This window comes from Merops nubicus, unplaced genomic scaffold (genome assembly GCF_000691845.1).
Source record: "Merops nubicus isolate BGI_N331 unplaced genomic scaffold, ASM69184v1 scaffold40845, whole genome shotgun sequence".
NCBI lineage: Eukaryota > Metazoa > Chordata > Aves > Coraciiformes > Meropidae > Merops > Merops nubicus.
The window spans coordinates 11,556-39,157 of record NW_008609682.1 but is presented as its reverse complement, the minus strand read 5'-3'; the positions used below and the strand labels follow the sequence as shown (position 1 = coordinate 39,157).

The 27,602-nt window shown below is 42.7% G+C and overlaps 1 protein-coding gene across 1 annotated transcript; it reads left to right on the top strand.

Annotated features, from left to right (window-relative positions):
* Positions 1-940: 940 nt before the first annotated feature.
* On the top strand, positions 941-22,410 carry PAH (phenylalanine hydroxylase; the record flags this gene model as incomplete). The annotated part of the gene is made up of 11 exons (XM_008940657.1): positions 941-1,124; positions 8,312-8,400; positions 10,485-10,552; positions 13,343-13,539; positions 13,895-14,030; positions 15,341-15,410; positions 16,932-16,988; positions 17,947-18,042; positions 18,362-18,495; positions 21,443-21,558; positions 22,137-22,410. Coding segments are annotated over 11 exons (1,191 nt in total), but the record flags the coding sequence as incomplete, so codon positions are not given.
* Between the last annotated feature and the right edge of the window lie 5,192 nt (positions 22,411-27,602).

Genomic DNA, 27,602 nt, shown 5'->3' with positions numbered 1-27,602 from the left:
ATTCTATGATTCTATGATTCTATGCTACTGCTCAGTGAAGACATTCAGTGAGATGGAATTTGAATTTTCATGCTAAAGAAAAGAATTCTTTGCTATGAGAGTGATCAGGCCCTGGAGCAGTTGCCAGGGAAGTTGTGGAGTCTCTGTCTGTGGAGATACTCAGAACTCAACCGGACACAGCCCTGAACAGTCTGCTCTAGTAGGTGCTGCCTGAGCACACTGTTGGACCAGAAGGTGTCCAGAGGCCCCATCCAACCTCAGCAACTCTGTGATTCTGTGATTTTATGATTCTGTGATTTAAAACACTCATGTTTTTATTTGCACAAACCTGTACCTTTTTGGTGCAGATCCATGCTTCCCATTGGATCTCTGCCTAGCACCTGCTTACGGCCCTAGAAACTGTGCAGGTGGCTTTGCAGGTGACTGTGCAGTGACTTGGCAGAAGCTCATCTCACAGGGTGTCCAGCTGCTTGCTTTTCCAACCTCCTTTCAAGATTGTCATAAATTTAGCATTCAGTTTCTCATCAGAGTGTTCTCCACAGGTAGAATGCCTACTTCCTGTCTTGATCCTGGGGAAAAGTTCTTGTCCACACAGACAAACTTCCATTATGTACTTGCGGTACTGGAGTCGCCATTTACAATGCAAAGTGTTCTTACAACTTGTCTTCTGCTTCCACCTTTTTCAAGTGTATGTAGTACAGTAGTATTTGTGTTGGTGTTCCACACAAGGGTGAATCCCCCCATCCTCCTCATTCTTCCTTTTTGATTCTCTCCCTGTTATGAAAGTCCTCAGTCCAGTGGCCATCAGAGGCAAGTCTCTACTTTTGAGTTACTTGGATTGTATAGTATGGGTTGTTGACCGACACATCAATTTTAGCTAGTCTTTATGTCGTATTTCATCCCTGAAATCCTGTGGGACCCAAATCTCTCTTTCTCACAGGAAAAAGGTATAAACCTGACCCACATTGAGTCCCGACCTTCCCGTCTCAACAAAGATGAGTATGAATTCTTCATTAACTTGGAAGGAAAGAATGTCCCTGCATTGGACAATATCATCAAGTCCTTGAGAAATGATATTGGAGCAACAGTCCACGAGCTTTCACGAACAAAGAAGAAGGATACTGGTAAGAAGGATACATGAAAAGGATAATGCTTACAAGGAATATTTATATCACATACTTAAATAACTTATTTTTCCTGTAGCAAAGGATTTCCTCTTGGATCTGTATGGCTGCATTTCCTCCCGTTCTGCTGATTTTGCCTCCGTTGTAAGCTTTTTCATTTGGAGGTTTTTCTCTCTGTGTAAACTTCTGTGCTCCATCTTTTGCTGTGCTTCTGGCTAGGTGTCCTGGGAGCTAGTGTTATGGGGTTGTGTTGTCCTCTGTCTGGTTGGTTGGCAGCACTCACAGTCTCTTAAAGACAGCTTGTTGTGGTAGCTTGTTACACTAGTTGCAGAAGTTAACCAGGATCTGAAGATGATTGGTGTTACAGGCTAAAGGCTCAACTTGTAAATCCCTAAGCAATGGTGCAGAAAGTTATAGGTACATCTATATTCTGCTCCCAGTCTCTGCCCTATTTTAAAATAGGCAGCACTTGTATACACAACTTTTGGCAAGTCATAAAGGGTGGCAGCTTTTGTTCCTGATACACACCTGTAACGTGAAGGTATAAGAAGTGCGAGTGGGGCCCATACGATCATGTTTAATGCAGATAGGTTAGACTAGCAAGTCCAATGACATGTCCCCTGGATCTCTGACTGTGGGAAAGGTCCCATAGCCTTTGCACCACTGAGCGCCGCTGAAGGGCTGGTACACTTTTAGCCTCTTCCTATGTTCACTGCCCACATGAGAACTTAGAAGGAGAGAGATGACAAGGATCTCCACGTGGGATGAACTACATCTGTCTAGTTGCTGTCTGCCCCTATTCAAAAAACCCACGTAAACTCAATCACAATTTAAGATGACAGTTCCAGCAAAATCTGCAGCTGCACGCATGGATTTGGTTTGTAGATGGTAGATCAGTTCCCCTGAGAGACACAGGCTGTCTTTTTTCCCTTCCCACCTCATCCCCACAACAAATCCATGTCTGTTCAGTGCTCAGCAGAGTCAAGCCTCTACAGTGTCATGTTGTGAAAAATGTCACCTATTAAAAACTGTCTTTCACCTTCCTGAAGAAGTATGGCAACTCTGGGCTGAGGTGAGAGAAGGGGAAGAAGAATCCCAGAGGGTGACTGTGCCCCCAGCTATGTGTTCTTTACACAGGTACATGTGAGTCCGACACCATCCATCTGCCTCTCCAGTTTTTGGGTTTGTGGATGCCCATCACTCCTGCTTCTGAAACTAGGGAGGCTCTGCCACCCAATTTGGTGGGAGAAGGAATAACTCTCCATTCCTATAAGAAATCCCAGGGAGTTCAGTTGTAATTCTAAGGAAAGATTTTGTGAGTTGTCCATGCTCCTAACTCTCACAGATTTGCTGGAGATGAGGCTGCCTGGTACAGTGGTGGCTGCCCAGCATTCAGTCTGAGACATTCTTAAATGCTCCTTCAGATAACAGATGTGAATTTAATAGGATTTCAGACTTCAAAATACTTTAGGTCTGAATCTTCCTCTTCCTTCCTATGAACAACATGAAAGGACATTAATACCTTCTTGAGATCAGTGCTGGTAATCCTTTTACCGTTTCTTTTGTGCCCTACCCATGACATTACATTTGAAGATGAAAAAGAAGAAGGCAGATTCTCTTTGGGTCAGTTTTCTCCATTCATGAGATGAAGGGGACAAAAGGTTGATTAGGTGATTTATGATCATGTCAAATCAAAGGTTTTCTTTTGGGGGCTTTTTTAGTTCCCAAAAAAAGCTACAGGGCCCAGCAGAGTTTGCCATTGCTTTTGTTTTTCTAATTACTGTAAAGAAGTTAATAATAAACTTTATTCAACAGTAAAATTCTTTAAATAATAAAGTTATATTGTATTTATAAGCATAGTCCAGAACTGGTTAGAGACACAGATCAAAATATCAGCCAAGAAAGGCTTGTGAATGAAATGCTGACCTCACAGAAGTCAAAACTCCCATGGCCATCTGTAGGATTAGAATTTCACTGCATGTTACTGTGTTGATCAAAGGTTTTTTGGGCTAGATTATCCTGTCTGTACTGCAGAAAGGGACTTGATCCCCTTCTGTCGTAGAGGAAAACTTGTGTTTCTTTGTTAGTTTCAGTAACTCAGAAATAGTATAAAATGTGAGCAATTCATTGTCAAGGAGAGGAAGATTAGTATTCTTTTTGCCCTTTCATTTTTCCAGTTTCAGCTTCTCTTAGGAGTAGTAAGGGTCCAATGAAACTGAAGTCCCCAAAGACGTTTAGAAAGGTCAAACAATCCCTGCTGAGTAGATGAACTGTGGGTGACAAGTTCTGGACTGAAGCAGTTACAAGGGCAGAGTGAGATGGGAGCAGCCCAAGCTGTAGGAAGTGTGATAAGATGCTGTCCTTTATCAGTGATGGCATTAACAAATAACACGCCTTGTCGTGCCTTTAGGTCAGCTTGCCTTTCAAATGTATCCTCCTGGCAACTTTGGCCATAATCCACCTGCATGAAATTTTATTCCTGAAATACAGACTGAGAGCAACATGCCTCCAGGGAGCAAAATCTCAGAAATATGTTTTATGGGGAAACTGTCACACTCTTCTCAGTGGGCAGGTAAAGGCTGTGCAGGCCTCCTCCTGGAGGCAGTTGGGGCTCCTGTGGGACCAGTTCTTTCACTGCTGCCTAAAGATGTTTTCAGTCCTTCCTTGCTAAGGACTCATTTTGCTTATGCTTGTGATTTGAGAAAAAAAAAACCACACCTGTTTTGCTCAGTTTTGTGTAGGAAGCACACATTGCTATTCTTGGCACACTGCTTTGCAGACAGTCAGAAGAAATTTCTGTATTCTGTTCATTCTGTATAGTTCAGTGTGTATGTGATTTATTGGGCAAGGGATAATTTTTTGTTTAATATTTTTTTTTTCTTTTTTGTCTGGTCAGGTCACTTTAAGCGCTTTTAGAGTCTTTTCTCAATTAAATGTGAAATATATTTTTGATTTCCGTTCCACACATCCCAATAGTTGTAAATGTCAGATTTGGATCAATAGTGTAGTTTCAGCTGAGAGCAGGCCAACAAAATACTCTAAATCCAAAGGTAGTTTTAGAGCTTTGGATAAGATGGGCTAGAAGTCACTAAGCCAAAAGCCCTTTATAGAGATGAAAAGGTATGTTGTGAAATCTCTTCATGGCTCTTTATTTTTGGAAATGAGCTGGGTATCTGCAGTCCACTTGGAGCCCATGAATAAGAAGAATTGAATATTATTCTGTTGCAGCATTAGGGAAATCCAGACAATTTATTGCGTTTCTGAGACACACTGGGAGCTGAGGTTCTGTAGGGGTCTTGTTTCCTAAACCCTGAGGCTGGCCAAAGCATTTGTGACTGCTTAAAAAAGGGCTAAACCTGGACCTTGAACAGCTATAAATTGCATAGACCTGTCTTTGACCCTTCTCATAATGATCCAAATGGAGGAGTTCTCCAGAAGTCCTCGCTGCCACTGCTTTGGTGCCTCTCACATAAATGGCTTATTAGCATTCTGCTAAGCATTTGACCCCATGGTAATTTGGTCACCACTTGGGTGTCCAGCACAATCCCATAAATGCTGCTGTTTCACTTACAGACAAATCAATATTTATTACTGATCAGCCCATGTTTGCTCCTCAGACTTTCACAGAGGCCCAGTGTTGCAACAGCTTGCCCTGGCAATTCATTAATGGACATGCAGACAGACAGCAAGTCTGGTGAACGGGCTAGAGGAAGATATTGCAAATAAAATACAGGATAGATTCAGACGGGGAGTAATTTGATTTGATATTTTAAGTAGTTGCTGGGGACAGGCTCCTGGCATGCCACAGCTGGACAGAAGACTCAGTAGCCCTTTTGCACCCTGCTCCCCAATGGGAGGGCTGTATAGGCTTGGTGCAGTGCCTGTCCTGGGGCTGTCCACAGGACCTTTGATTCTTGTTTCCAACAGAGCTGAGAAGGCTCAGGACTTTCCAGGACCAAACTTAACAGCAGCTATGCCAGTGCAAATAGCACTAAGCATCCTCAGGACCTCCTTCACACGCTGTCCCTTTCATCCAGCTCTGCGAGCTCAGAGCTCCTCTCTCTTAGCTACCACCAGTGTCTTGGGGGACCTGGGAAGAGGGTAGATGTCTGCTGAAAATAAGTCAGGTACATATAGGGAGTGTATTCCTAGAAGATAAGGTGCTGCTCCTGCATGGAGGAAAACCAAACCATGCATCTCCATGCCTGGGACTGACACGACATCAGCCTGGGAATCAGTCTGTCCCAGAGTTTATCACGAGCTCTGCACTAAATACTCTGCAAATCTTGAGCAACAAATGTATTTAATGAAAATAGGCTGCTATTATCTATCCATTTTATCCCTTCTTGAGGCTGCAGTGATTCAAACCCTGCCCATCTAGACCTTTCTGATTCAGGGCAGCAAAACCCTACATACTTCACTTCTGAAATCCACTGCAGACTTCATCCTCCATCAATTTGTCTGCACAGCCCAGAGCCTTCAAATCATGGTGCATCTCTGAGAATAGTGGTTATCCACTCTAAGACTGACAAATCCTTTGCTGCCAGACAGTTTTCTTTTTTCTTTTCTTCCTTTCCTTTCCTTTCCTTCCCTTCCCTTCCCTTCCCTTCCCTCCCCTTCCCTTCCCTTCCCTCCCCTTCCCTTCCCTTCCCTCCCCTTCCCTTCCCTTCCCTCCCCTTCCCTTCCCTTCCCTCCCCTTCCCTTCCCTTCCCTCCCCTTCCCTTCCCTTCCCTCCCCTTCCCTTCCCTTCCCTCCCCTTCCCTTCCCTTCCCTCCCCTTCCCTTCCCTTCCCTCCCCTTCCCTTCCCTTCCCTCCCCTTCCCTTCCCTTCCCTCCCCTTCCCTTCCCTTCCCTCCCCTTCCCTTCCCTTCCCTCCCCTTCCCTTCCCTTCCCTCCCCTTCCCTTCCCTTCCCTCCCCTTCCCTTCCCTTCCCTCCCCTTCCCTTCCCTTCCCTCCCCTTCCCTTCCCTTCCCTCCCCTTCCCTTCCCTTCCCTCCCCTTCCCTTCCCTTCCCTCCCCTTCCCTTCCCTTCCCTCCCCTTCCCTTCCCTTCCCTCCCCTTCCCTTCCCTTCCCTCCCCTTCCCTTCCCTTCCCTTTCCCTTTCCTTTTCCCTTTCCTTTTCCCAGTCCCTACTATGAAAACATTTAACAGTGTGCCTCACCCCAAGTTGGTATGGAGAAGTCTGAAGCATACAACAGTGACATGATTCCCCCACCATCACAAAAAGCTCAGTGGCAGAGCTAGGAGATAAACCCAGTGCCTCACTGCCAAAATAGAAAATAGGGGCAGGATAGCAGGGTGTGCTCATCCTTCACGTGGTGTGAGTAGTGACTCCTTTCTAGGACTCCAACACACATTTTTCTGCTCACCCCCTCTGACTAGTTTAGCGCAAGAGGTTGGAGGTGCAGGAAAGTTGCTAACAGCAAGATGAGAAGAGTATTTCTGGAGAAGCTAGAGCTAGCGGTACACCCAGCAGACGGTTATTTTCTGAAGAACTTCCTGGGCCTGCTGCTGCCATCTAGTGACTTTTTCGTGTTGTTTTTTTTTTTACGACAAAGCACACGGATGTGCAGGTCGGAGTTGGGGGGGACCAAAACCCATTTCTGCTGGGCTGGAGAATGGGAGGCGCACCGGCAGCACTGCCATGCCGGGTCTCTGCAGTCCAGGCAGCCTGGGACCTCCCTGGCTGCCTCCTTGGCAGTCACCAGCTGCCTGAAACAGATGTGAGGGCTCCCAGTGGGAGCATTGGGTAGAACCAGGCTGGTGGTGGGACAGTAGGTCAGGGGGAGTGAGCACTCTGGCTGAGGCTGAGCTGTGGTTGCCCAAATTGTGCCCTGTAAATATGCTGTTGTTGCTCCGGGCCCTCTGTGCAGGTGTCTTGGAGAAACCCAGCACCATAAGTGCTCTCTGTGTTGTTAGGCTCAGCAGAAAGCAAGGCTGAATAGTCCTGGAGACAGAGTGATCCTCTTATACTGCAAGTGGTCCATCAGATCTGGCATGAGCCCCATCAGCAAGGCACATCAGGGAGCTCATGCAGCAGCTGCCAGCTGGGGATCTGATTCACTTGGCACAAACCCCAAAATCAGATGGGAAGGTATGGCTGGGTGGCAGTGCTCCTAGCTGAGCAGACAGCCACACAGCAGAATGAGCTGTTTTCCAAGCAGTGACTGAGCAAGTGGTACCCATTTGTGTAACAAAGTCACTAAATCAACTGCAAACATTTTATTGATACAGAGACTGCTGAAAGCCCCTGGGCTTGAACCAGCAGAACTTTGGGTGATATTAGCCTTGAAATCCATGTTGCTGACTTGTACTTTGTACTGTACTCTGTACAGTGTGAGGGAGCATAATGGGACACGACTCCATGGCCTGTACATGAGACACATCGTTTGATAGAGGTCTGTGACCTTTCCTTAGAACAAGAGTGGCAGAACTGGAAGTGGTGCAGAGAAGTGATGGGAGTGCTCAAAGACAGCCCATGGTTTCTGTGCTTGAAATACACAGGCAAAGTCTCATGTCCTTCTGTAAAAGGATGGCCACATGGGCATTACATGCTGTGTAATGTTGTCCCATTCCATATCCTGGCTGCACCATAGGCAGTACAGATAGTATGTGAGTTACAAGGCAATAGAGAACCACGCACAGAATATTAATTAAATGAATGCATTATTGTATAATAATTGAAGTAATACAATGCTAGTCTGAGGCATTAGGGTGCCATTTATAATTTTATTTCAGCATCCCAGCTAAGTGAGGCCATCAAGTAGGTCTTAGAAATAGATTTTCAAAGGGCCAAACAAAAATTGTATCCTTCTTGTTGTGGATTTCTTGCTGTTCTTTTGAAATGGCTCATTGTAGTTACTGTGAAAGAAAGGATACTCTAGAAGAATTCTTACATTTTGGTAAGCCAAGAGACCAGAATAATAAATGGAAACTCACAAACATTACAAGTCAGGTTTGCACCAAGCACTAGACATTCTTGAATTCTGTGTTCTTCCAACAAATTCAAGACAATTTGCAGTGTTTACTCTTGCCACTTACTGCAGAGAAAGGTCATTGCAGCCCACAGAATTTAGCCCCTTGCTTATTTATTTTTATATTTATGATTAAAAGATGGAATGACCAGAAGGATATCCCAAACCAAGTAGCGAAGAAGCATATCAGTCTCTATTTCTTTTCTGTTTTGCAGTGCCATGGTTCCCAAGAAGTATCCAGGAGCTGGACAGGTTTGCCAATCAGATCCTAAGCTATGGAGCAGAATTGGATGCTGATCATCCTGTAAGTAACAGAGCTTTATGTTTCTAGTTATCGGGACAGATGTTTCTCTCATTTATATTTGCTCTGCTTTAAGACAAATCTGGTAGACTAAGACTCATAGGGTACCACATTTCTAAGGTTAGAATCAGCCTAATCCCTGGTTATGAAGTAAATAAGACAAAGGTTGCTTTAATTTGAGCAAATACCAGGAGACTTAAAAGTCATAGTGATCATCACAGGACAATACCACTACAAGGACACCTCTAGTTTTCCCAGGTAGCTCTGATGTGGTGAATTCAGACTAATTTTGTGAATCACTAGCAAGAAAAACTTCAAAAGCAACATATCATAGCCCAGAGATAAGAAGACTGCTTTTTTCATCCTTGATTCCATAAACACAATTGAGCCTAGTGCCTTGTTATGTAGTGGTTAAATCTGACACGGTTTTTGTATGGTGAGACACAACAAAAGAAAAGGTTCTTGTTTCAAAAAGTTTGTGGTTTAAATAATAGGGTCAGAAAGTTTTGCTCATTGGTGTAGCTGCTAAAAAAATTTCAGTGGTTTTTTGGCTCTTCCAGAAACACGAATATTTTCTGCTTCTATTCCCTCTCCAAGCAAACAACAACTTATTTTCATTTGTCAAAACACACTGAATTCCATGCAGTGCAACAGAAATTGCTGCTATTAGTTTAATTGAGATAGAGTGATTATAAGTAAATTACATGTAGTGCAACAAAAATTGCTGCCATTAGTTTAATTGAGATGGGGTGATTAGTCATTCACTACCTATTGCTTAATTTGAGATGTGTTATGTATCATGTACAATGATTCATGATGTTCAGTGTGGTTATATGAAAGGCAGAACGAAAGGAGATACAGTAAGTCAATAGCCCCCTTCTGTGTCATGCAGAAATAGACCAACATTGTATTTGAAAAAAGAAACAACAACAAAGTATTAAAAGGAATGAAGCATCTCTGGTCCAGTTCCTAGAATTAGTTGCTGAGTAGTTTATACCTTAAAAAAGAAACCCAGCTGCTGGGGTAAATAATTGTGCAGAGTACACTGCTGGGGTAAATAGAGTGCAGAAAAGGAGAAACTAAAGGAAGCTGTGTTTTTATTAGTTAGTTGGTATGGGATTTAATCACAAATACCACTATGTCAGGTTAATTTTGGACAGTGCATTGTTTAGGCCATTAGCTACCTCTTTTTGATTCACACTCTTTAGATCTCCACTCCAGCTGCTTCCTGTTGTGTTTTCCTGATGTGTTTTGTGAAACACATCCTTGGTTGTGTTTTGTGGCCCCTTGATCCGGTTGTGCTGTACACCACTAAGAGATGAAATCATGAACTGTCACGGTTCCCAGTGAGTTGTTGCTGCTTACCCTGCAGAAGTGTGTCCTAGCTTGGAAGGATATTTCTCCACTTTAGATGGTGAAGACACTCTAGCCCTGAGGAGCTTTTAGTCTAAATACCAAGCACACTGGGATAGGAGAATGGTTATCCTAGACGAAGATTTAGGGATTATATTTCTTATCCTTGGTTTTATTGGTAATTAGCTGTAAAAGGTCAAACTCCTAACCACGAGGTCTATTAGACATTCTCTGTAGTAATTAAATCCCTTCCAATGGTTGACTTTGTAGTGAAAATAGGGTGTTAGGGCCTGCTAAGTGCCTACTGTTCTTCTAACAGTTTAAAAATGAGCACCTCTGAGTGTGGCTCATGCTGAAAATCTGCCTAAAAAGTCTGACTGAGTTGATGAATGTCTTTCTAATGTGGTTTAGTTCGGCTCCTCTAGATCAGCCCAGCTGTGCCAGAAACTGCAACAAGCTTCATGAGAAACCAGAAGGACATGATTACCTGAGTGCCATTGATTCAGTATATTGCTCTTGTGGGAGCACCTTGTTGGCACTGTAAAGGAGCATGTTTCTCTTTTTTTTCAGCAAGTGGAAAGGAGAAAATGAAAGGGTATGTGGGGTGAGAAGTGCTAGGAAGCTGTGGCTGAATGGATGCTCTGGTCACCCTGCAGACTGGGAAAGATCACTGAGATTAAGACTGCTCATGATCTGCACTTATGCAGGGACTGACCTCTGCTGTTTCTCTTTAGGGTTTCAAAGATCCTGTGTACCGAGCCCGAAGGAAGGAGTTTGCTGATATTGCCTACAACTACAGACAGTGAGTGCTCAGTGTATGGGCAGTGAGCAAGCCCACATCTCCTGCCCTCTCCTAGGGCTTTCACCCTGCTGGCAATCCTTATTTTTCCACAAACATCCTCCTGCTGTTGGCTTTTCTCTGCCATGCATTTAAATTTTGTTGTTCACCCATTTATCCCCAAATCACAGTAAAACAAAAGTAAATTGTTCCAGGCACACGTTCAAAGGAGAACGTCACTTCACTTCTTTCTCCACAACACAGCTCTTCCCCGGCTTTGCTGTCTAATTGAGCAGCAGACTTTGTTGCTACTGTGAAGACCTGAGCTTTGAATAAAGCTGCTTTTGGTATTTTCCCTATTAAATCAGGGCTGGGGGAGGAGTGCCTATCATTTACATTAAAGCAGGAGCTTCACATGCTATTAAAATGATGAATAACTTATGGTTCTGATGCTAATACTCTACTTTTATCATGTCTGACCCAGCTGCAATCAGCAACGTGGGCTCTCATTTCCCAAGAAAAACAAATGAATAGAGATGATAAATTCAGTTAGAATGAGCTTGCTTGATTGCTTTCAGTGATCAGATCTGGAGGAGATATTCCCAGAGCCACCACACATTTATATCAGTACTACTGGGCCCAGTTCTTGCTGAGACTGATAAAATTGTGATTCCAAAGGATAAAGTAACATATGTTGTACATTTAGGGCTCCACTTTACATAGGACTGTGATGAAAATATAGTTTCTGAGCCAAAGACATAATAATCTAATCAAAAATAAGAGACAAAACTGGACTGATAGATGGAAAGTAAAAAAAAAAAAAAAAAAGGTGAAAAAAGTCAGAAGTTGGGTTTATAACTAGAAAATTTGGTTAATACTTTGTGGCCAGATGTAGATGGATCGAATGATCATTCATAGGCATCCCACAGAATATTTACCTTTCCTGCATAATGAATAGCAAATTCTGGTCTCTAGTTTGTAGGCTTTCACCATATCCTATATAGAAATAAAATAAAAAGACATGTTAACCACCCCCTTCTCTCAAGATTCAAACTGAAACCATCTTATGAAGAAAAAATCAGTATATTCCAAGATGTAACTAGCTAATATTTAGTCTGTTATCCAGGTCCTCAGACACATTGCAAACAGAACCTATACAGACCTAGACCTATGTCCTGAAAGCACCTTTTATGTGAAGTTCTTGGACTTCCCAATTAGGTCTTTTAGTAACAGAGCAGTGAGTAGGGTGTGAAAGCCCACATCTGGGCTTCTGAAGCTTGTGGAAAGAAGGCATGTGGTTTTTGTGACTTTGGGTGTTGATTCAGGAAGGCCCAGAAGGATCTGTGATATCTGTGCCCTGGGTGCTACACCTGGTGGACATGCCTTTCAGGGTCTACAGTGGGGATGAGAGGTCAAGGGGGTGTCTCTGGCATGAGGAGACAGAGATACAGAGAACCAGGCAGAAGATGGACAACCAAAGTTATCAGGCTTCATGGGAAGTATGTGAAAAGGAAAATGTGCTTAGCCTGTGAAGGTGCTACCCAGGTATAAAGGTAAGGTGGGTCTCTGACTGCTTGTCTTGTACTGTTCTTCCTGCCATCAACTTCAACTTCTTCTGTGTGTTGTTTTGCACCTATTTTGTCCTCTTCTGTTGTTTGCCTCTCTACACTGTCTTTGCTCTTTTGTCTTCTGTCTTGATACTTTTGCCCATTGTTGAATGCTTAATTTCCTTGACTTCTCTTTTCTTTGCTTTAACTTGCATCTTTCCTCTGCTTTCCTTTGCTTCTGGTCCTGTTAATCCCTGAGATTTTTGAATTGGAACTTGAAAGGTTTTAAAGCCACAGCTTCCCCCTGTAGCCCTGGAAGGTGGCTGAGGATTACTTAGGAGTGCTATAGGAACAACAATCCCCCAGCGATCCTCATAATTCAACATGATGTTTAAAGCTCCACAGATCAAGGAGCGCTGATACAGAGAGACAGAAAATGGTGGTGCTCCAGAGGAGCTGCCCTGAGGCTCAGGGAAAAACGAGTGACTGGGAGATGGTGGGGTGTCATCACGAGTTTAACAGTCAGTCTCTGGGGCTTGGAAAGCTCTAACATTATGCCAGCAGTGATGTTAACCCTATTAAGTTACTTAAAACCCCTTTGATTTTTCAAAGCTGCTGGGTTCACCTATGGCCTATCATTATTGCTAAAGAATTTACTATTCACAGGAGGCCAAACTACATTGCTTGTGATTGTCTAATTCCCACTAGCTTCAACGTGAGCTAAGCACATGGAGGCCTGAGGGTGGGATTTGACTCAAAATTGCTCATTACAATTATAAAAAGTCAAACTAGCTGGCGTCTCCATCTGTTACAGCATAAAGCATAGAACAGAATTTCTCTGCCCTTCCAAGAAACAGAGTTTTCTGGAGCTGATGATTTCCTTGTTGTAACCAAAACAATTAATGTAATGTGTATTAGAGCAAGAAATACAACAGCTGCTCCGTATCTAGAAATGCACATAAATGGAAACAGCCAGCAAATATTTTTAGAACATCTTGATAAGACAAATAAGCAATAATTTATTGTTACCACAATAATGCAAGGAGTTGTATAAAGGCAAATATCTCAGCTGAGGTCAATAAAGTCCTTCCCAGCCTGTGCCTAGAAGCAAGTGAGGCTCCTTTTGGACCTGCATGTCAGACCAAAGGCACCTCCCTTCCTGCAGCAGCAGCTTGTGGCAAGCCCATGTAAAACTCCTGAGTATCATACTGGTGGCATAGGACATTTTCTCTGTTGCTCCTATGGAGAGTGTTCATTTTCTTTCCAGTGGTCAACCTATTCCTCGAGTCACCTACACAGAAGAAGAAAAGAAAACATGGGGAACTGTCTTCAGAGAGCTGAAGAGTCTCTATCCAACTCATGCTTGTTATGAACACAACCATGTGTTCCCATTGCTGGAAAAGTACTGTGGCTACCGAGAGGACAACATTCCCCAGCTTGAAGATATTTCAAAGTTCTTGCAGAGTATGTTTGAAGCATATGAAAGAACCAAATCAAATTAAAAGCCTCAGCTATTAGTGCGGGTGGTGCTTCCAGAGATGGAAAAGCAGTGCCCACTTTATCACAGGCTCCCCATGGTATTTGACCACATCACTTAGCTTGTATCCCAAGACTCAGTCTAAAACTTCCAGGAGCATGATGGTACAGGTGTTCAAATACTGTGATAGGGATATATGTGGGTAGAAAATTCTTTGCTCTTTCACAGTTTAACTTCAGGAGAGCAAAGAAAATTAACAAACTTTTTCCAATCTGAGGAGGGAAGTTAAGGATAAACCAAACACAAGTGTTGTTTTTAAGATGACATCTTTTGTCCCATCAGCCTGCACTGGATTCCGCCTGCGTCCTGTTGCAGGCTTGCTCTCCTCCCGGGATTTCCTGGCTGGACTGGCCTTCCGTGTCTTCCACTCTACGCAGTATATTCGCCATGCATCCAGACCCATGTACACACCAGAGCCGTGAGTACTTTGGCACAGAAAGCATGTAAAGTTGCAGCAGACTAACAGCAGGGTCAGCCCAAGTGATAATAACCATGTGGGACTCTGGAGCACTCCTGGGAACAGCGCTAATGGAAAGCAGCCAAGTGACTGCTCTCTTTTGAAAACATTTTTGTCAGATATCTAGGCTTTTTAACAAGCTATGTCCTCTTCTGCAAGTTCTTATGGGACAAACGAGACAGTTTTGCTACTGAAGGCATGCTTTTGTGGTGGTTGGGATGAGAGAGGGCAGGGTATAATGGCATCCAGCTTAGCTATTAGCAAACGTTATCCAAACAGTGGTGTGAAATCTGGTTCCCAAATGACTCAACATGCCGCAAGAAAGCTTCTGGCAGCAAGTAGAGGAAGCCCAGACAGCTAATCCCTTCTCTTTTTTGGTTTTGTGCTGTAATGTTTCTTTCTGTCCCTGTTCTTTGTCCTTTTCCACTTGCTGTTTTCAAAAGTTTTGTTCCTCTGCTTCATAGTCTTGCAATTCTTCTTCCCCTTCCTTACCATTTCTTTGCTTCCTACTTCTTCCCACAATCTTCTTTTCCCCTCCATTTTTCTATCCCTCGTTTTTCCTCCCTGCTTCTGCTCACTCCATTCTCATGCCGCACAAAGCTAGGCTGAAATGTCTTCCACAGATCTGGCCCTTCTGGGAACATGCTATCACTTATCCCTTTCCATCTCACCAAATCACTTCTCTGTCTCTGAAAAATCTTACAGCCCATAGGTGAGTTCTTCCCCAACACACCTGTCCAGATGCCAACTTCAACTTGTGATGAAAATAGTCCTACCTGAGGAAGGGCAAGCTTCAGCCTTTCAGTGGAAGGCTGTGGGCCTGAACAGGAATTGGAGTTGAGCCCTCGAGATACATATTGACACCATGGTGAATTGACTCAGTAGCCTGAGATTCACCTAAAGAGGTTTCTTGTCCTTGAAACTGAAAAGTCCATGTTCTCTTGGTGGGATGATTTCTCTCTGAGCTTCCCTGACCTGGGTGGGTGATTCTGAATGAATGGTTTTCTTCCATAAGGAAAAAAGAATAATGTATTATCCTGCCTCTGAGGGATACACATGATGATAAAAGCACTGAAAATCCTGGAGCATGCAAGTGTTTCCATCACAAGAATGATTTTAGAGCAAAATGTTCTCTTCTGAGTCTTGAGCATTATTTGCTGGTAGGAGCAAAAGCACTGCACTCTTGACTATGTGCTGGCTCTAAATCATTCATCCATCATTGCTGGGCTCTTCCTAAATTCAATTTATTCAGATGTCATGTTTTCCTGCAGGGATATTTGTCATGAGCTCCTAGGGCATGTGCCTCTCTTTGCCGATCCCAGTTTCGCTCAGTTTTCCCAGGTAAGCTACTCAGTGATTATACTATTTATATAATTGAACACACTGGCAACTAGGTTAATTCAGAGGATGAAGCAAGAACTTTGAGGGGTGGAGCTGATTCACTTTTAAGCATACTATTTAAAAGTGGCTGAGGCTGATTTACTTATTGCTTGACATCTTGACACAAATCACTCAAGTGAACACGTATACTCCAACTCAAAACATCTGTCTTGTGTGAGGTGCTTCTTTGTTTGTTTGTTTTTTTCCAGGCAAACCCTTTGCAAAGCCGTAATTTAAAAAACTTTTTGTAGATGTTGACCCTTCTGAGCAAAATTAAATGGCTCACGAGGCAGATGAATCACTGCCCCACCATGCAGTCCAAATGTTAAGGAAAGTTGATATTTTTTTTTTCTATTGAAGACACAAAAGAGGCTAAGTATAGTAAGGATGCAAGCATTGGAGAGGAGCTTTCTCTTTGATAACATTAATGTCTCTGGAAAAGAAGCCAAACCTCAATGAAGGATGAAACTTGTCTGCATCTTACCAAAAAACATGAAAAGACACAAAGCGAGAAAGTCATAAAGAAAGCAAGCCAGAGAGAGAAAGTCAGAAAGAAGGTCAGAAAGAGAAAGAAAAAGAAGGAATGAAAGAAGGAAGGAAAGAAACAGAAAGAAGAGGAGAGGAGAGGAGAGGAGAGGAGAGGAGAGGAGAGGAGAGGAGAGGAGAGGAGATGGAGGACTGAAGAAAGGGAGTGAGGTAAAATGGTCTTTATGTAACATCTTGCTCAAAATATGAAAGTCAACTTGGTGTAATTAGCACTCAGTATTGCCCTCAGGCTCTGCCCTTTCCCAAAACTGAGGTTTCCTTCAAGATAAACTCTACTGCACCTTGGCTTATTAGGATTTGACATGGTGATGGCTTCCCGTGCTCTTGGGGTATGCGTGTGTGTGACAACAATTTTTGCACCGCACAGTCTTCAACAGAGCAAACCAAGAAAGGTACCTGGTTATATACAGTCTTGTGTGGGTGTCTGCTGAATCCAGCTATTGCATACCTCCCAGGAAAATCTCTATTAGCTAGCAAGGTATGAATAAGTTCTTCCAAATGATGCCCTCTTGTTCAGAAAAAATAACTTATTGAAGGCTCCAGGAAAACTCCTGCAACCAGGGCCCATCAAAACAAATATTTAAGGTGTGTGGGTGTGATTGATTTACCTCCTTTTGACAGTATCAATCTCTCATATGTGCATTGTGGACTTAATCAAAACCCCGTCACAGCAAGAGAAAAAATTTATTTGACCTCAGTGGGCTTTGTAGCAGGCACAAAAGCATGCCTTGTAAATGATATTTGGACAAGACCTTTTGTTCATTTCTGGAGAGATTTCTGGATTAAAACTGATGTTGCATGATAAGAACATGTCCTGTAAACATTTGTGTGTGGTAGTAAGCAATGGTAACATTTAAAATGTGAGAAATTACGTAAGATGAGACAGGAAGAATGTTTGCAATAAACAGCTTGAAGAATAATGGTTTATTGTTACAGGAAATTGGACTGGCATCTCTGGGAGCTCCAGATGATTTCATCGAGAAACTTGCCACGGTAATTTAATATGCAAGGGCTCAGTTTTCCAAAGCACCCTGTGTTGTCTTAATTCTGCTGCCACTGAGGTCACTGATAGAACTCCCATAGAGTTGAATGGGAACAGAATGAAGTCCATGATTGGAGAACCCCACCCTGAAACAGTTGCATTAAAGGAAAATAGCTTTGGCACCTCTTATTCAAAGTGACAGTTGTGATTAAACACAGAAGCCCAGACAAGATTTCCTTCAGCACAAACATTTTGGGCAAGAAGAGATTACATGTTGTTACGTCCCCACAGAAAATTTCAGGAGGCAGCTTCACTAGCTGTTCGACCTGCACGAGTCTCTTCTCTTCCACTCTGCCAGGCAGATAATGTCCTCTGCAGTCAGTGTGGCTCACCTGAATCCTACTCTGAGACTATTTAGAGCAAGAGTTACCAACTTCAAATAAAACCAAGGATATGCCTATGAGATTAGTGTCCCCAGCACCAACTCACCTGAGCAAAGCATTGCACCAACTTTACTCCTTCTGATAGATGAAGCAGTCCTTCTGAGCCAGAGCTGGTATCCCTTCAAAATGGCAGACCAAGAAGTCAAGCTAGGCCACACATTGTCTTCCTCCAATATTGCACTAACAGCCCATTCCCTCTCTTGCTCCTGCGGCTAGATGCCCTCTGTATGAAACAGGACAAAAACTTCTCTAAGCTGAGGTTCAAACTTTGACTGGGTTGGCCAGCCAAAATGAAGTTTTACTTCAGGGAACTGGACTGATTCACAGACACACTGAGTCTAGCCTTGTGCACGTTCCAGGAGAAGAATTTCAGTTTGTGGGGAACATTTATTGTATTTATGCAGTTGACATTTGACACAACGCAACATTTTAAATAGAAATGTAAACTCCAAAAGTATTCAAATAATAGATGTGCACTTACTGTTTTTAATCAAGGAATCATGTTTCTGTCTAATTTTCTTGCTAGGTTTATTGGTTTACAGTGGAGTTTGGACTATGTAAGGAAGGTGATTCACTGAAGGCATATGGTGCAGGACTGCTGTCTTCGTTTGGGGAGTTGCAGGTGTGTTCTATAAAACATTTCAAAGATGTTTATAATTGCTCAAATTTCTGAATCTCTTGAGACCCTTATTTTGCTTTGTACTTTGTGCATAGGAGTAGCATGAAATCTGCTGCACTGAAGAGCTCTAATAAATGTGTCAGTATATACATACACAGGAAACACACACCTATTCTTTCCTAGTATGCCATTGTATTCCACAGGAGCAACTTTTTCCTGTCTGAAACTGGGTGGCATTCAGTAGCTCTCTATTTCTTATTTCTTTCATAGCAAATTCAAGCACTTTTTAACTGAAATAAATTTCTTACATTTTTGCTCATAGTACTGTTTATCAAGTAAGCCTGAGATTCAGCCTCTTGTCCTGGAGAAGACTTCTGTGCAGAAGTATCCTGTTACTGAGTTCCAGCCTGTCTACTATGTTGCTGAAAGTTTTAAAGATGCAAAAGAAAAGCTAAGGTAATCCAGCCATTCCATGGAAGTCCCAATTTCATTGCCAATACAGTGGGTCCCATTGTCATAACAGGTCTTGGGTTGACAGTAATGTTTTGAGAATTATTAGGATAGTTGTGCAATGCTCAAAAAGACTAAGCAGTTGTTACGCTCAAAATCTTTGGCAATAAGGGGAACTTACCTTAGGCATGAAGCCAAGAACTTGTGGTTAGTCAAATGAAGGGTTTCATCTGCATAACCAAAATGCACTTTAAAATTATTATTAGTTCAATTGCAATGATACTGACACTTAGGGTCAAAGCCAGCTAATTATTGCAAAACAAGTCTCTTTAACAATACTATAGTTAAAACATCTTGCACAAAAAATCGCCTAGTATCTACTCCTTTCCTATGAAGTTATGCTCACCTTTACACTTTCGTGTCTTAATTCAACAGTTTCGTGTCTTAAGTCAACAGTTTCGGTCCGGTGGTGGGGGGTTGTCAAGTAGTCAGCATCTTGAGGTCTTCGGAGCAGAGTTGTGATGTTAATGAATGGTGTTTCTTCCTCTCTTTTGTGAGGAGGTAGATGGTGTTGACGCCTCCTTTCTTCCTCCTCAGCCTAAGGCTTCCTCAGGGCCATTTTTATTTTTTCTAACATGCTTTACATCTTGCCCTTTCTATATTTGTCTGCAAATCTGTGTTACTTTTGACTTTACTATTTATTTTAAATATTTTTTCTTTGTCTCTTTTGTTTCCTCTAAACATTTTTTTTTTCCTCAGCTCCTAAGTTTGCTTTATTGTGAACAGCTGACCAGTAGGGAGTGCTCATACCTTTAAGGCCTTTGCTATCAGCTCATGCTGGCACTCTTATATGCCACATCATTATTTTGGGGTCAGATTTATTTAACTCTGTACAGCGTAACTATGTGCTATTCCTGCATCTATAAAAATTATTAATGATAGGTATTTTAGAGCATGATTATTCAGAGTTGAGTAAAACTAAAAAAAATTAGGTAGTAGCTACATGGTCATTAGACAACTGCTATTGCAGATAAACAAAAGTCAGTGCAAGGATAATAACCCAAATCCTGAGGCCTTTGTGGTTAGCTTAATACAGTGCCTCCAGCTTATTACCAGCAGTGTGTTTACAAGGCTACAGGGCTACACAGCCCATCTTTCAGTCATCTGTGACCCAAATACAGATTCAGTTCAAGTTTAACAAAACTTCCAAATAATGGTCCAGGTTCAGTTCTGGTTCTTGAAACAGGAATGGCTCAGACTGTGCCTAGGGTTCAGCTTGGGTTCCACCTCACAAAAGTATTTCTATTTCTGTTTGAAAAACCACACCACTGTATTCTTGGATGTTAAGCCAAGCCACTGGGGGTTAGCCTTGGTTCAAACTCAACACATTTTTCACTTGGAGATGCCACACAGAGACTTGTCCCAGACCTATTCTCTCTCTCTCTCTCTCTCTGATAAACACATACTGACACTCAAGACATTCTGCTAGCTCAGGCTCCCCACTTCCAAGGTCTTTGTCGCTACCTCCCTACCTTCCCTGCTACTTCCTCAATCATCATAAGCCTGCAGCAACTCCTTCTACCCTTTTCTCTGGAGTAACACCTGAGAAAGATGGTCTTCTCTTGTGGTTTGTGCCATTAATATCCTGTATGATGTTTCTGTCTTCTCGGTATACTTTAACTGAGTAGCTAGTTCCTTGAGAAAGCAGAAGATGATGCCTTACTCTATACAAACTACCTTGGAGCTTTTTTAATTTGCTTCAATGATCATATTTGAAAGTGGTTAAGGTGAAATTGAGGTCTGGGAGTTGGCCCAGTGCCTGTGTTTGTGGCTTGCACCTAGACACGCGTGTTTGTGTGTGATAGTAAACTTCCCCCCAAAATGATTCAGAGGCTTACCTAAAATATTTCAGCTTAAGGAATTCCTCTTCTAATTAGGATCTTACCATCAGCTGAAATGTAGGAAGACTGTCTTCTAATGTGCATTTCTTCCCTTAGAAAAACTGGACTGGTGCCACGAAAGTCTTTTTTTATAGCCAATGTTATTTTTTTTCAACAGTCACACCTTGTGGCCTGCTCACTGAACTCAGTTTGAGACAACAGCCTTAGCTGATAATAATTAGCACTAAACTGAAGAAGTGATTTGGCAGTGGCATCCAGCATATCCCACTGTTCTTGGCATATGGGATTTACCATGCTGAGTCACGGTCTGTATAGTGAGGCCCCATAATCAACTCCTACACGATTTCCTTCCTCTTTCAGCAACAGCTTCAGTAATTTGAAGAAGATATACAACCCAGTATCCTGTTGGTGTCTACAAGGAGCCTGGAACGATAGCTCTGACCGTCTCATCCCATTCAGAGTCCTTCTCTCCACAGCTCTGTGGTTATGCAAATTAATGTTTTCCTCAAACCCCAAAATCTTAATGATTCTGTTATATAATTAACTATTTTGCAGCAGGGAAGGTTGCAAGTAAGGGGTGGCAAGAATGCTGCTTTACTCCACTGACCGACTCCTATCTTTGCAATGACCTGGAATCCACTACCTACCATTCTAGAAGTTAGCACTCTGCTTGGTCTTTGGTATGCCAGGAGGGACTGTGTACTTGACCTTATTTTGCCAGAAATTGCAGACTTGGATCAGAATTCCTATATTTTACATTACTGCAAGGATAATGAGATTTTCAAGTTGGGCAAATCCCAACAGCTAGGAACAGTGTTGCCATGCCAATAGCATGTCCTGTTTGGAGGAAACCAGAGGCGGTAAGGACAAATGCAGATTCAATTGTGTTACAGAATGCTGTCTGTCTCAGATTGATCAGCAGGAATTTCAGTTATTTCCTCTTGCAGAATTTCTTATTCCCCTCATCAGGGAATGCACACACCAAGAGAACAGTGAGTTACTACAAAAAGGAGCTTTTTAAGTTTGTATATGTTTTTGTATTTTCACCTCAGGAAATTTGCTCAAACAATCCCTCGTCCTTTCTCCGTTCGTTACAATCCATACACCCAGAGGATTGAAGTCTTGGACAATGCAAAACAGCTGAAGAACTTAGCTGACACTATCAATAGTAAGGAACTACAGACTTTTTATTCTCAGTTCCTCAAAATTTGGATCAGAAATAGCAACCACATAGCAGATTTCATATGATTGCATTTAATGCTCTGAGCCTGACCCAGATAAAGCAGCACACATCTCCTTTTTGGTGCAAAAGTTGCTTCCTAATTCTAGCCAAGCTTCAAAATACCATTTCCACTTGACGGTAGTTTATGAAACACACGGTTTTAGTAGAACTGCTAGAAAAGACCAGGATTCTGATATGTGGCTGTAGCGATTCTCAGTAATGAAGAAAAAGAAAACCTTGGTTTTAATCAGATTTCTTTTTCCATTCTATCATTTTCCTGATATGTTTCCCCCTTAACACTGGTTACCCTGCTGAGAGCCAGCACCCCTGATCCTGTGAGCCATCCTTGTATGGCTGATGAAGGCAAAAGTCTTACCCCACTAAGACTTGAATAAACGTTTTCAATGCAGCACTTCTTTGCTCACCTTGTTCTTTCAGGGAATTGCTAGAAATTATAAATATGTACAGGAGTGTTAGAAATGGGCTAGCTGCAGAATTAACTGCTCTGATTATTTCCTTTGCAGGTGAGATTGGGATACTTTGCAATGCCCTCCAGAAGATAAAATGAAGATTTGCAGTAACTTGTTATTCATTGGCTACTGACTAGAAGATGCCATGTGCAAATGATGGTCTTCATCTAGCCTCAGTTTATTATCTTCCTGTGTACTGCATGAATACTTAATGTTATATATCTTAATTATTATAGATTAGCAGAGAAATAGACATCTGCAGGTGACCTTTGACTCTTTTGGCCTTCAGATACTAATCTGTTTTTTCTCACTAATGCATAGAAATGACATTAGTTCTGGTAATCTAGAGAAAGCCTCCATATCTGTTGTGTCAAAGGTTAGCAGAAGGAGAAGCTTTCCACTGTACAGAGCTATAGTCTGCTGCAGCTGTGAGATTCCATACCACCCTTGACCCAGGAACAGGATGGCAATGGCTAACAGACTAATCCACCTTGCTTTCTATCGCCATCATCTTCCCCTCAGTCCCTCACATTTGTGCAAGGTTCCCATGGAGTCCCAAACTCTACACCTTTCAGGGTGTATACTTATACTGCTTGGCCCTCTGTACCTCTGCTTTTACACCCAAGCACCTCTACCCTGAAATATTTCTTTTTTTTCCAGAAAACATGATGTAACCATTGACTCAAAGCACAGATGCTAGTGGAAAAGACAGCAAGTATACTGCAGCCTCATTAACAATTATTTATCGTCCTGTATAAATATACTGTATTTGCACAGGCACCAATCCCAAGAAGGTTTGTGCAAGTCAAGAATGCTGTGTGCTGTGGTGTATCATTGGTCTGCAGAGCAGAGTCCCTAAGCAAGGCACTGAGATTGCTTAGCCAGAGCGTGGATTCTGTGCCTCAGTAGAGTACCCACAAAATAAAACCTTTCAGAGGAGAGTTACCTAAAGGCAAGTCTGTGGGGCTTTTTGCAGTTGGATGTGAGGTCAGTTTGTCAATACTTCACACAAGCAGGAAACCATGCAGATGTTTTAACAAGGCATTGATGCCTTATTAGTCCAGTCTCAGAGTTGTACTGGCTGTAATGCTATGTATCATCATGGATTCACAACTGATTCAGGATTAGTTGTCTTGCAGAAAGAAGAGACCTCTCTTAATAAACATAGAATCATAGGATCACCATGGTTGGAAAGGACCTCCAGGATCATCAAGTCCAACCCTCATCCCAACATCTCCCTAACCACTAGACCATAGTCTCATGTGCTACATCTACTCGTTTTTTGAACACTTATGGGGATGATGACTCCACCACCTCCCTGGGCAGCCTGTTCCAGTGTCTAACCACTCTTTCAGTGAAGAAATTCTTCCTAATATCCAATCAAAACCTCCACAGGTGCAACTTGAGGACATTTCCTCTTGTCCTATCATCAGTAATTTGAGAGAAGAGACCAACACCAGCCTCACTACAAACTCCTTTTAGGCAGTTGTAGAGAGCAGTAAGGTCACCTCTCAGTCTCCTCTTCTCCAGACTAAACAACCCCAGTTCCCTCAGCCAGTCCCCACAAGGCATGTTTTCCAGCCCTCTCACCAGCCTCCTTGCCCTTCTCTGGACCCACTCCAGCACTTCCATGTCCTTTTTATCCTGCGGTGCCCAAAACTGGACACAGTACTCAAGATGCGGTCTCACCAGCGTCGAGTCCAGGGGCACAATCACCTCCCTACTCCTGCTGGTCACACAGTTTCTGATCCAGGCCAGGATGCCGTTGGCCTTCTTGGCCACCTGGGCACACTGCTGGCTCATCTTCAGTCAGCTGTCCATCAACACCCCCAGGTCCTTTTCCACCAGGCAGTTTTCCAGCCACTCCTCCCCAAGCCTGGAGCATTGACTGGGGTTGTTGTGATCCAAGTGTGGGACCCAGCACTTGGCCTTGTTAAACTTCATACAATTGACCTCAGCCCATTGCTCCAGCCTGTACAAATCCCTCTGCAGAGCCTTCCTGCCCTCCAGCACATTGACACTCCCACTTAATTTTATGTCATTTGCAAATTTACTTGGAGTGCATTCAGTCTCCTCATCCAAGTCACTGATCAAGGTATAAAACAAGACTGCTCCAAAAACTGATCCCTGAGGGACACCACTTGTGACCGGTCATCAACTGGATTTAACTTTCTGGGCTCGGCCATACAGCCAGTTTGTAACCCAGCAAAGAGTCCACCAGTCTAGGCCATGAGCTGCCAGCTTCTCCAACTGAATGCTGTTTGAAACGTGTCAAATGCTTACTTACTGAAGTCCAGGTAGACAACATCCACAGCTTTTCCCTCACCCACTATGTGGGTCACCTGATCATAGAAGGAGATCAGGTTGGTCAAACAGGACTTGCCCTTCATGAATCCCTGTTGGCTGGACCCGATCCCCCTGCTGTCCTGCACTTGCCACGTGATCACCCCCAAAATGAACCATTCCATAATCTTCCCCAGTACCGAGGTCAGGCTGACAGGCCTGGAGTTCCCTGGATTCTCCTTCCTGCCCTTCTTATAGATGAGTGTCACACTGGCAGTTCTCCAGTCATCCAGGACCTCCCCTGTTAACCAGGACTGCTGATAAATGATGGAGAGAGTCTTGGTGTTGCACGGGGAGCCCTTAGAAGCACGACAGACTTCACAGAAGGTTTGTCAGTGTTCCGCTTTAATGCACTCAAGCTTCTGTATTTATACACTTGGTGGCTGATCACACATTCGTATTGGTTAACACTGCATAGCCACGCTCTAACCCCGTACCCCAATAGGTTAAATATCTCTGTCCACATGCCATGGCGTTGACAGGGTGGTCCTGCTTGCAATTTTCTGGCCAAGCCTTTGATCTGCGCAGAAGCTGCCGAGCTGTCACCCCTGTCCTTCCTGCCTGCAGCTCAAGGACACTGTGTCCTTGAAGCTCATCTCGGGTCTTTCATCATATCCTTCATAGCCTGGGTTGTGCATAAGGGCTTCTAGGATGCCATCTTGTGACGCATTTAAAATTCCCTCTACAGCTTGGCAATTTTCTCCACCAACTCCCTCAGCACTCTCATCACATACTCAGCTACTCACTGTGCCAGGCTGATGTGTGAAGGCTACTGTGTGTTATATGAGTCCGTCTCTGAGAGTGTTTTATTCAGAACTGCTACAAGGCATTCCCTAACTTTCTGGACTCATATTCCAGAAGGTGGATATCAATACCTTGGAAATGGAGGAGAAGTGGCTCTTACAATGCATATGAAGACATCAAAGCCTTCCAGCTCCTAACGCACTGTATCTGTGGCTAAATGTCCCACCAAAGCTATGAAAGACCTGGGTTATCTTTGTCCCAGTCTGATGGCATTCAAACCCAAACATGATATCCAGCTTCTAGGTCATGATACTTTTTGGAGTTTCCTTCCTTCTCTCACTCGAGTTTTAATCTTCTTTTCTTTTGGTGAAAGCAGTTTTATTCTTCCTGGAGTATAGCTTGACTAAGGCAGAAAACAGAAACAAGGCTGATTCCAGCATAACCAAGTGGCTGAGTCATGGAGAGAGAAGAGCTTTGCTGTTCAGGAAGCTATTTCTGTATTTTATCCAATAACTTTCTCTCAAGGCAGCTAAATGCCCTCTTGAACGGAACAATGCCTCCCTGCAGCTCCTTCATTGAAGGAGGAAGGAGGTCAGTGCTTTTACTTTGGAACAGAATGAAGCAAAACAAAGCAGAACAGTATTTCCAAGCTGAAACAATTCTGCATCATGATACTAACATGATTTAGGATTCATGTTTCTGTTAGAAGATCCAAAGATGGGGAGGGATATGGAAGTGCACAAATCTCTTACCTACTATTGTACTCTTCTTGTATTTATAGTTTGAAAATCAATGGAGCTTTAATGTAAGCATCATCCTTTAGGAAGATAGAAGGTACAGCTGTTTCCATTATATTTATGGCGGGTAATAGCATTAATCTAAAGAAACCAGCTGGAGCCCTTTTCAAAAGACATGTACTTATGCAAAATGGTGTCATTTTGGTGCTTTGAAGTAAGCTTTTTTATCTCTGTATCTTTTATCTTCCTTTTTTTTTTCATATGACAATATCTGTGTAGAGCTTTCAGTCTTGCTTGGCATACGTTTTCAGTGTGAAAGTAGCCCATATTTTTCTCTCTTCACACAAAAGGACTCATAAGGTACCTATGTACCGCAAAGAGACAATTTCATCCCAGGAGTGAAGTTTCTCAAACTAATCCTCAGTCAGCTTTCCAAGTTCCTCTGCTTCTAGCTGAGTGACAGCAGCAGTACATCTATAATGATACTGAGAACCCAGAATTCATCATTGTCTTTTATGTGCAAGTGGAATGGTTAAAGATAATTGCTGACACATCTGATTCTGTGTACCTTAATGTAGGTTTAAATGAGCAGTAACTCCAGAAAAAGCAGCATAACATAGGTGTTCAGCAAGACTGAGAGATGAGAGAAGGTTAAATGCTCAGTATTTTAAATGCAGAGGAAATATAATGGAAGTAGGTTTTCTTGCAGAACAAATTATTTTGTTTATATGTGCTTTAAATAGTACAAATAAGTTGTATTTCAAATAGAACTTCTTGATGGATGACTTCTTATTTCCATACTAATTTAAGAATTTTACAATTTGAGAAAATTAAAGTGTAGCAAAAGGCTTTTTTGCATTATCTGGCCAGTGTAACCTCTCTTTGTAAAGTAACCACACAGGCTGATCAGAATTAAATACCCAGGTAGGGGAGGAACGCCCATTTGAGGTGTGTTCCAACTCAAAAAAGTCTCTTTTTACTGGCTGACTATCAGTCACGTAGACAAGATCATTAAATTGATATTAAAAAAAATCTCATGATGTGTGTAGTTGCCTAGAAATGTACAGCAAAGCCTTGCTTGGTCTACATTAGTGTACTTTGTACATCTTTGTGTGCTACTCTGACTAACCTGTCCCAAGCTAATAGTTTAAGCAACCCTCTCTCTTTTATTCCACCATAATCACATTTCTTGAAGTCCCCATCTCCAGCTGTTTCAGGTAATCAAAGAAGCCCTTTCATGAGGCCCTTTTCCTTTTCAGTGTCTTTGGCCAAAGTCAAGGTGGGGGGGCTTGACAGCACAGGTTACATAGGAAAGTGGTCTCCTCTGGGTGTCTCAAGATGCCTAGATCTGACAGCAGCATTGGAGAAGGGGCACATTATTCCCCAAATGATGGAGAAATTATTGAAAAAGGGATTCAGCACAGGAAAGACTCCCCAGGAGTGCATTCTTCTAAAGTCTCTTTGCTACTTCAAATCATGGTAGCAGGCAGCAGAGAAGACTTTTCTGATGTTCAAATGTAACTCATTAAATTAACCTAAATAAACAGAAATATTAATGCTGTATCCATTTCAAGTGAATAGCACGGTGCTTATAAGGGGTGGAAATATCTGCAATGGTAATAGATCAAAAGTTGGCAGCTTGTTGGTGGTGATAAGTCATGGCCTTTTAAAGCACCCATTCCATGGGCTGCACAAG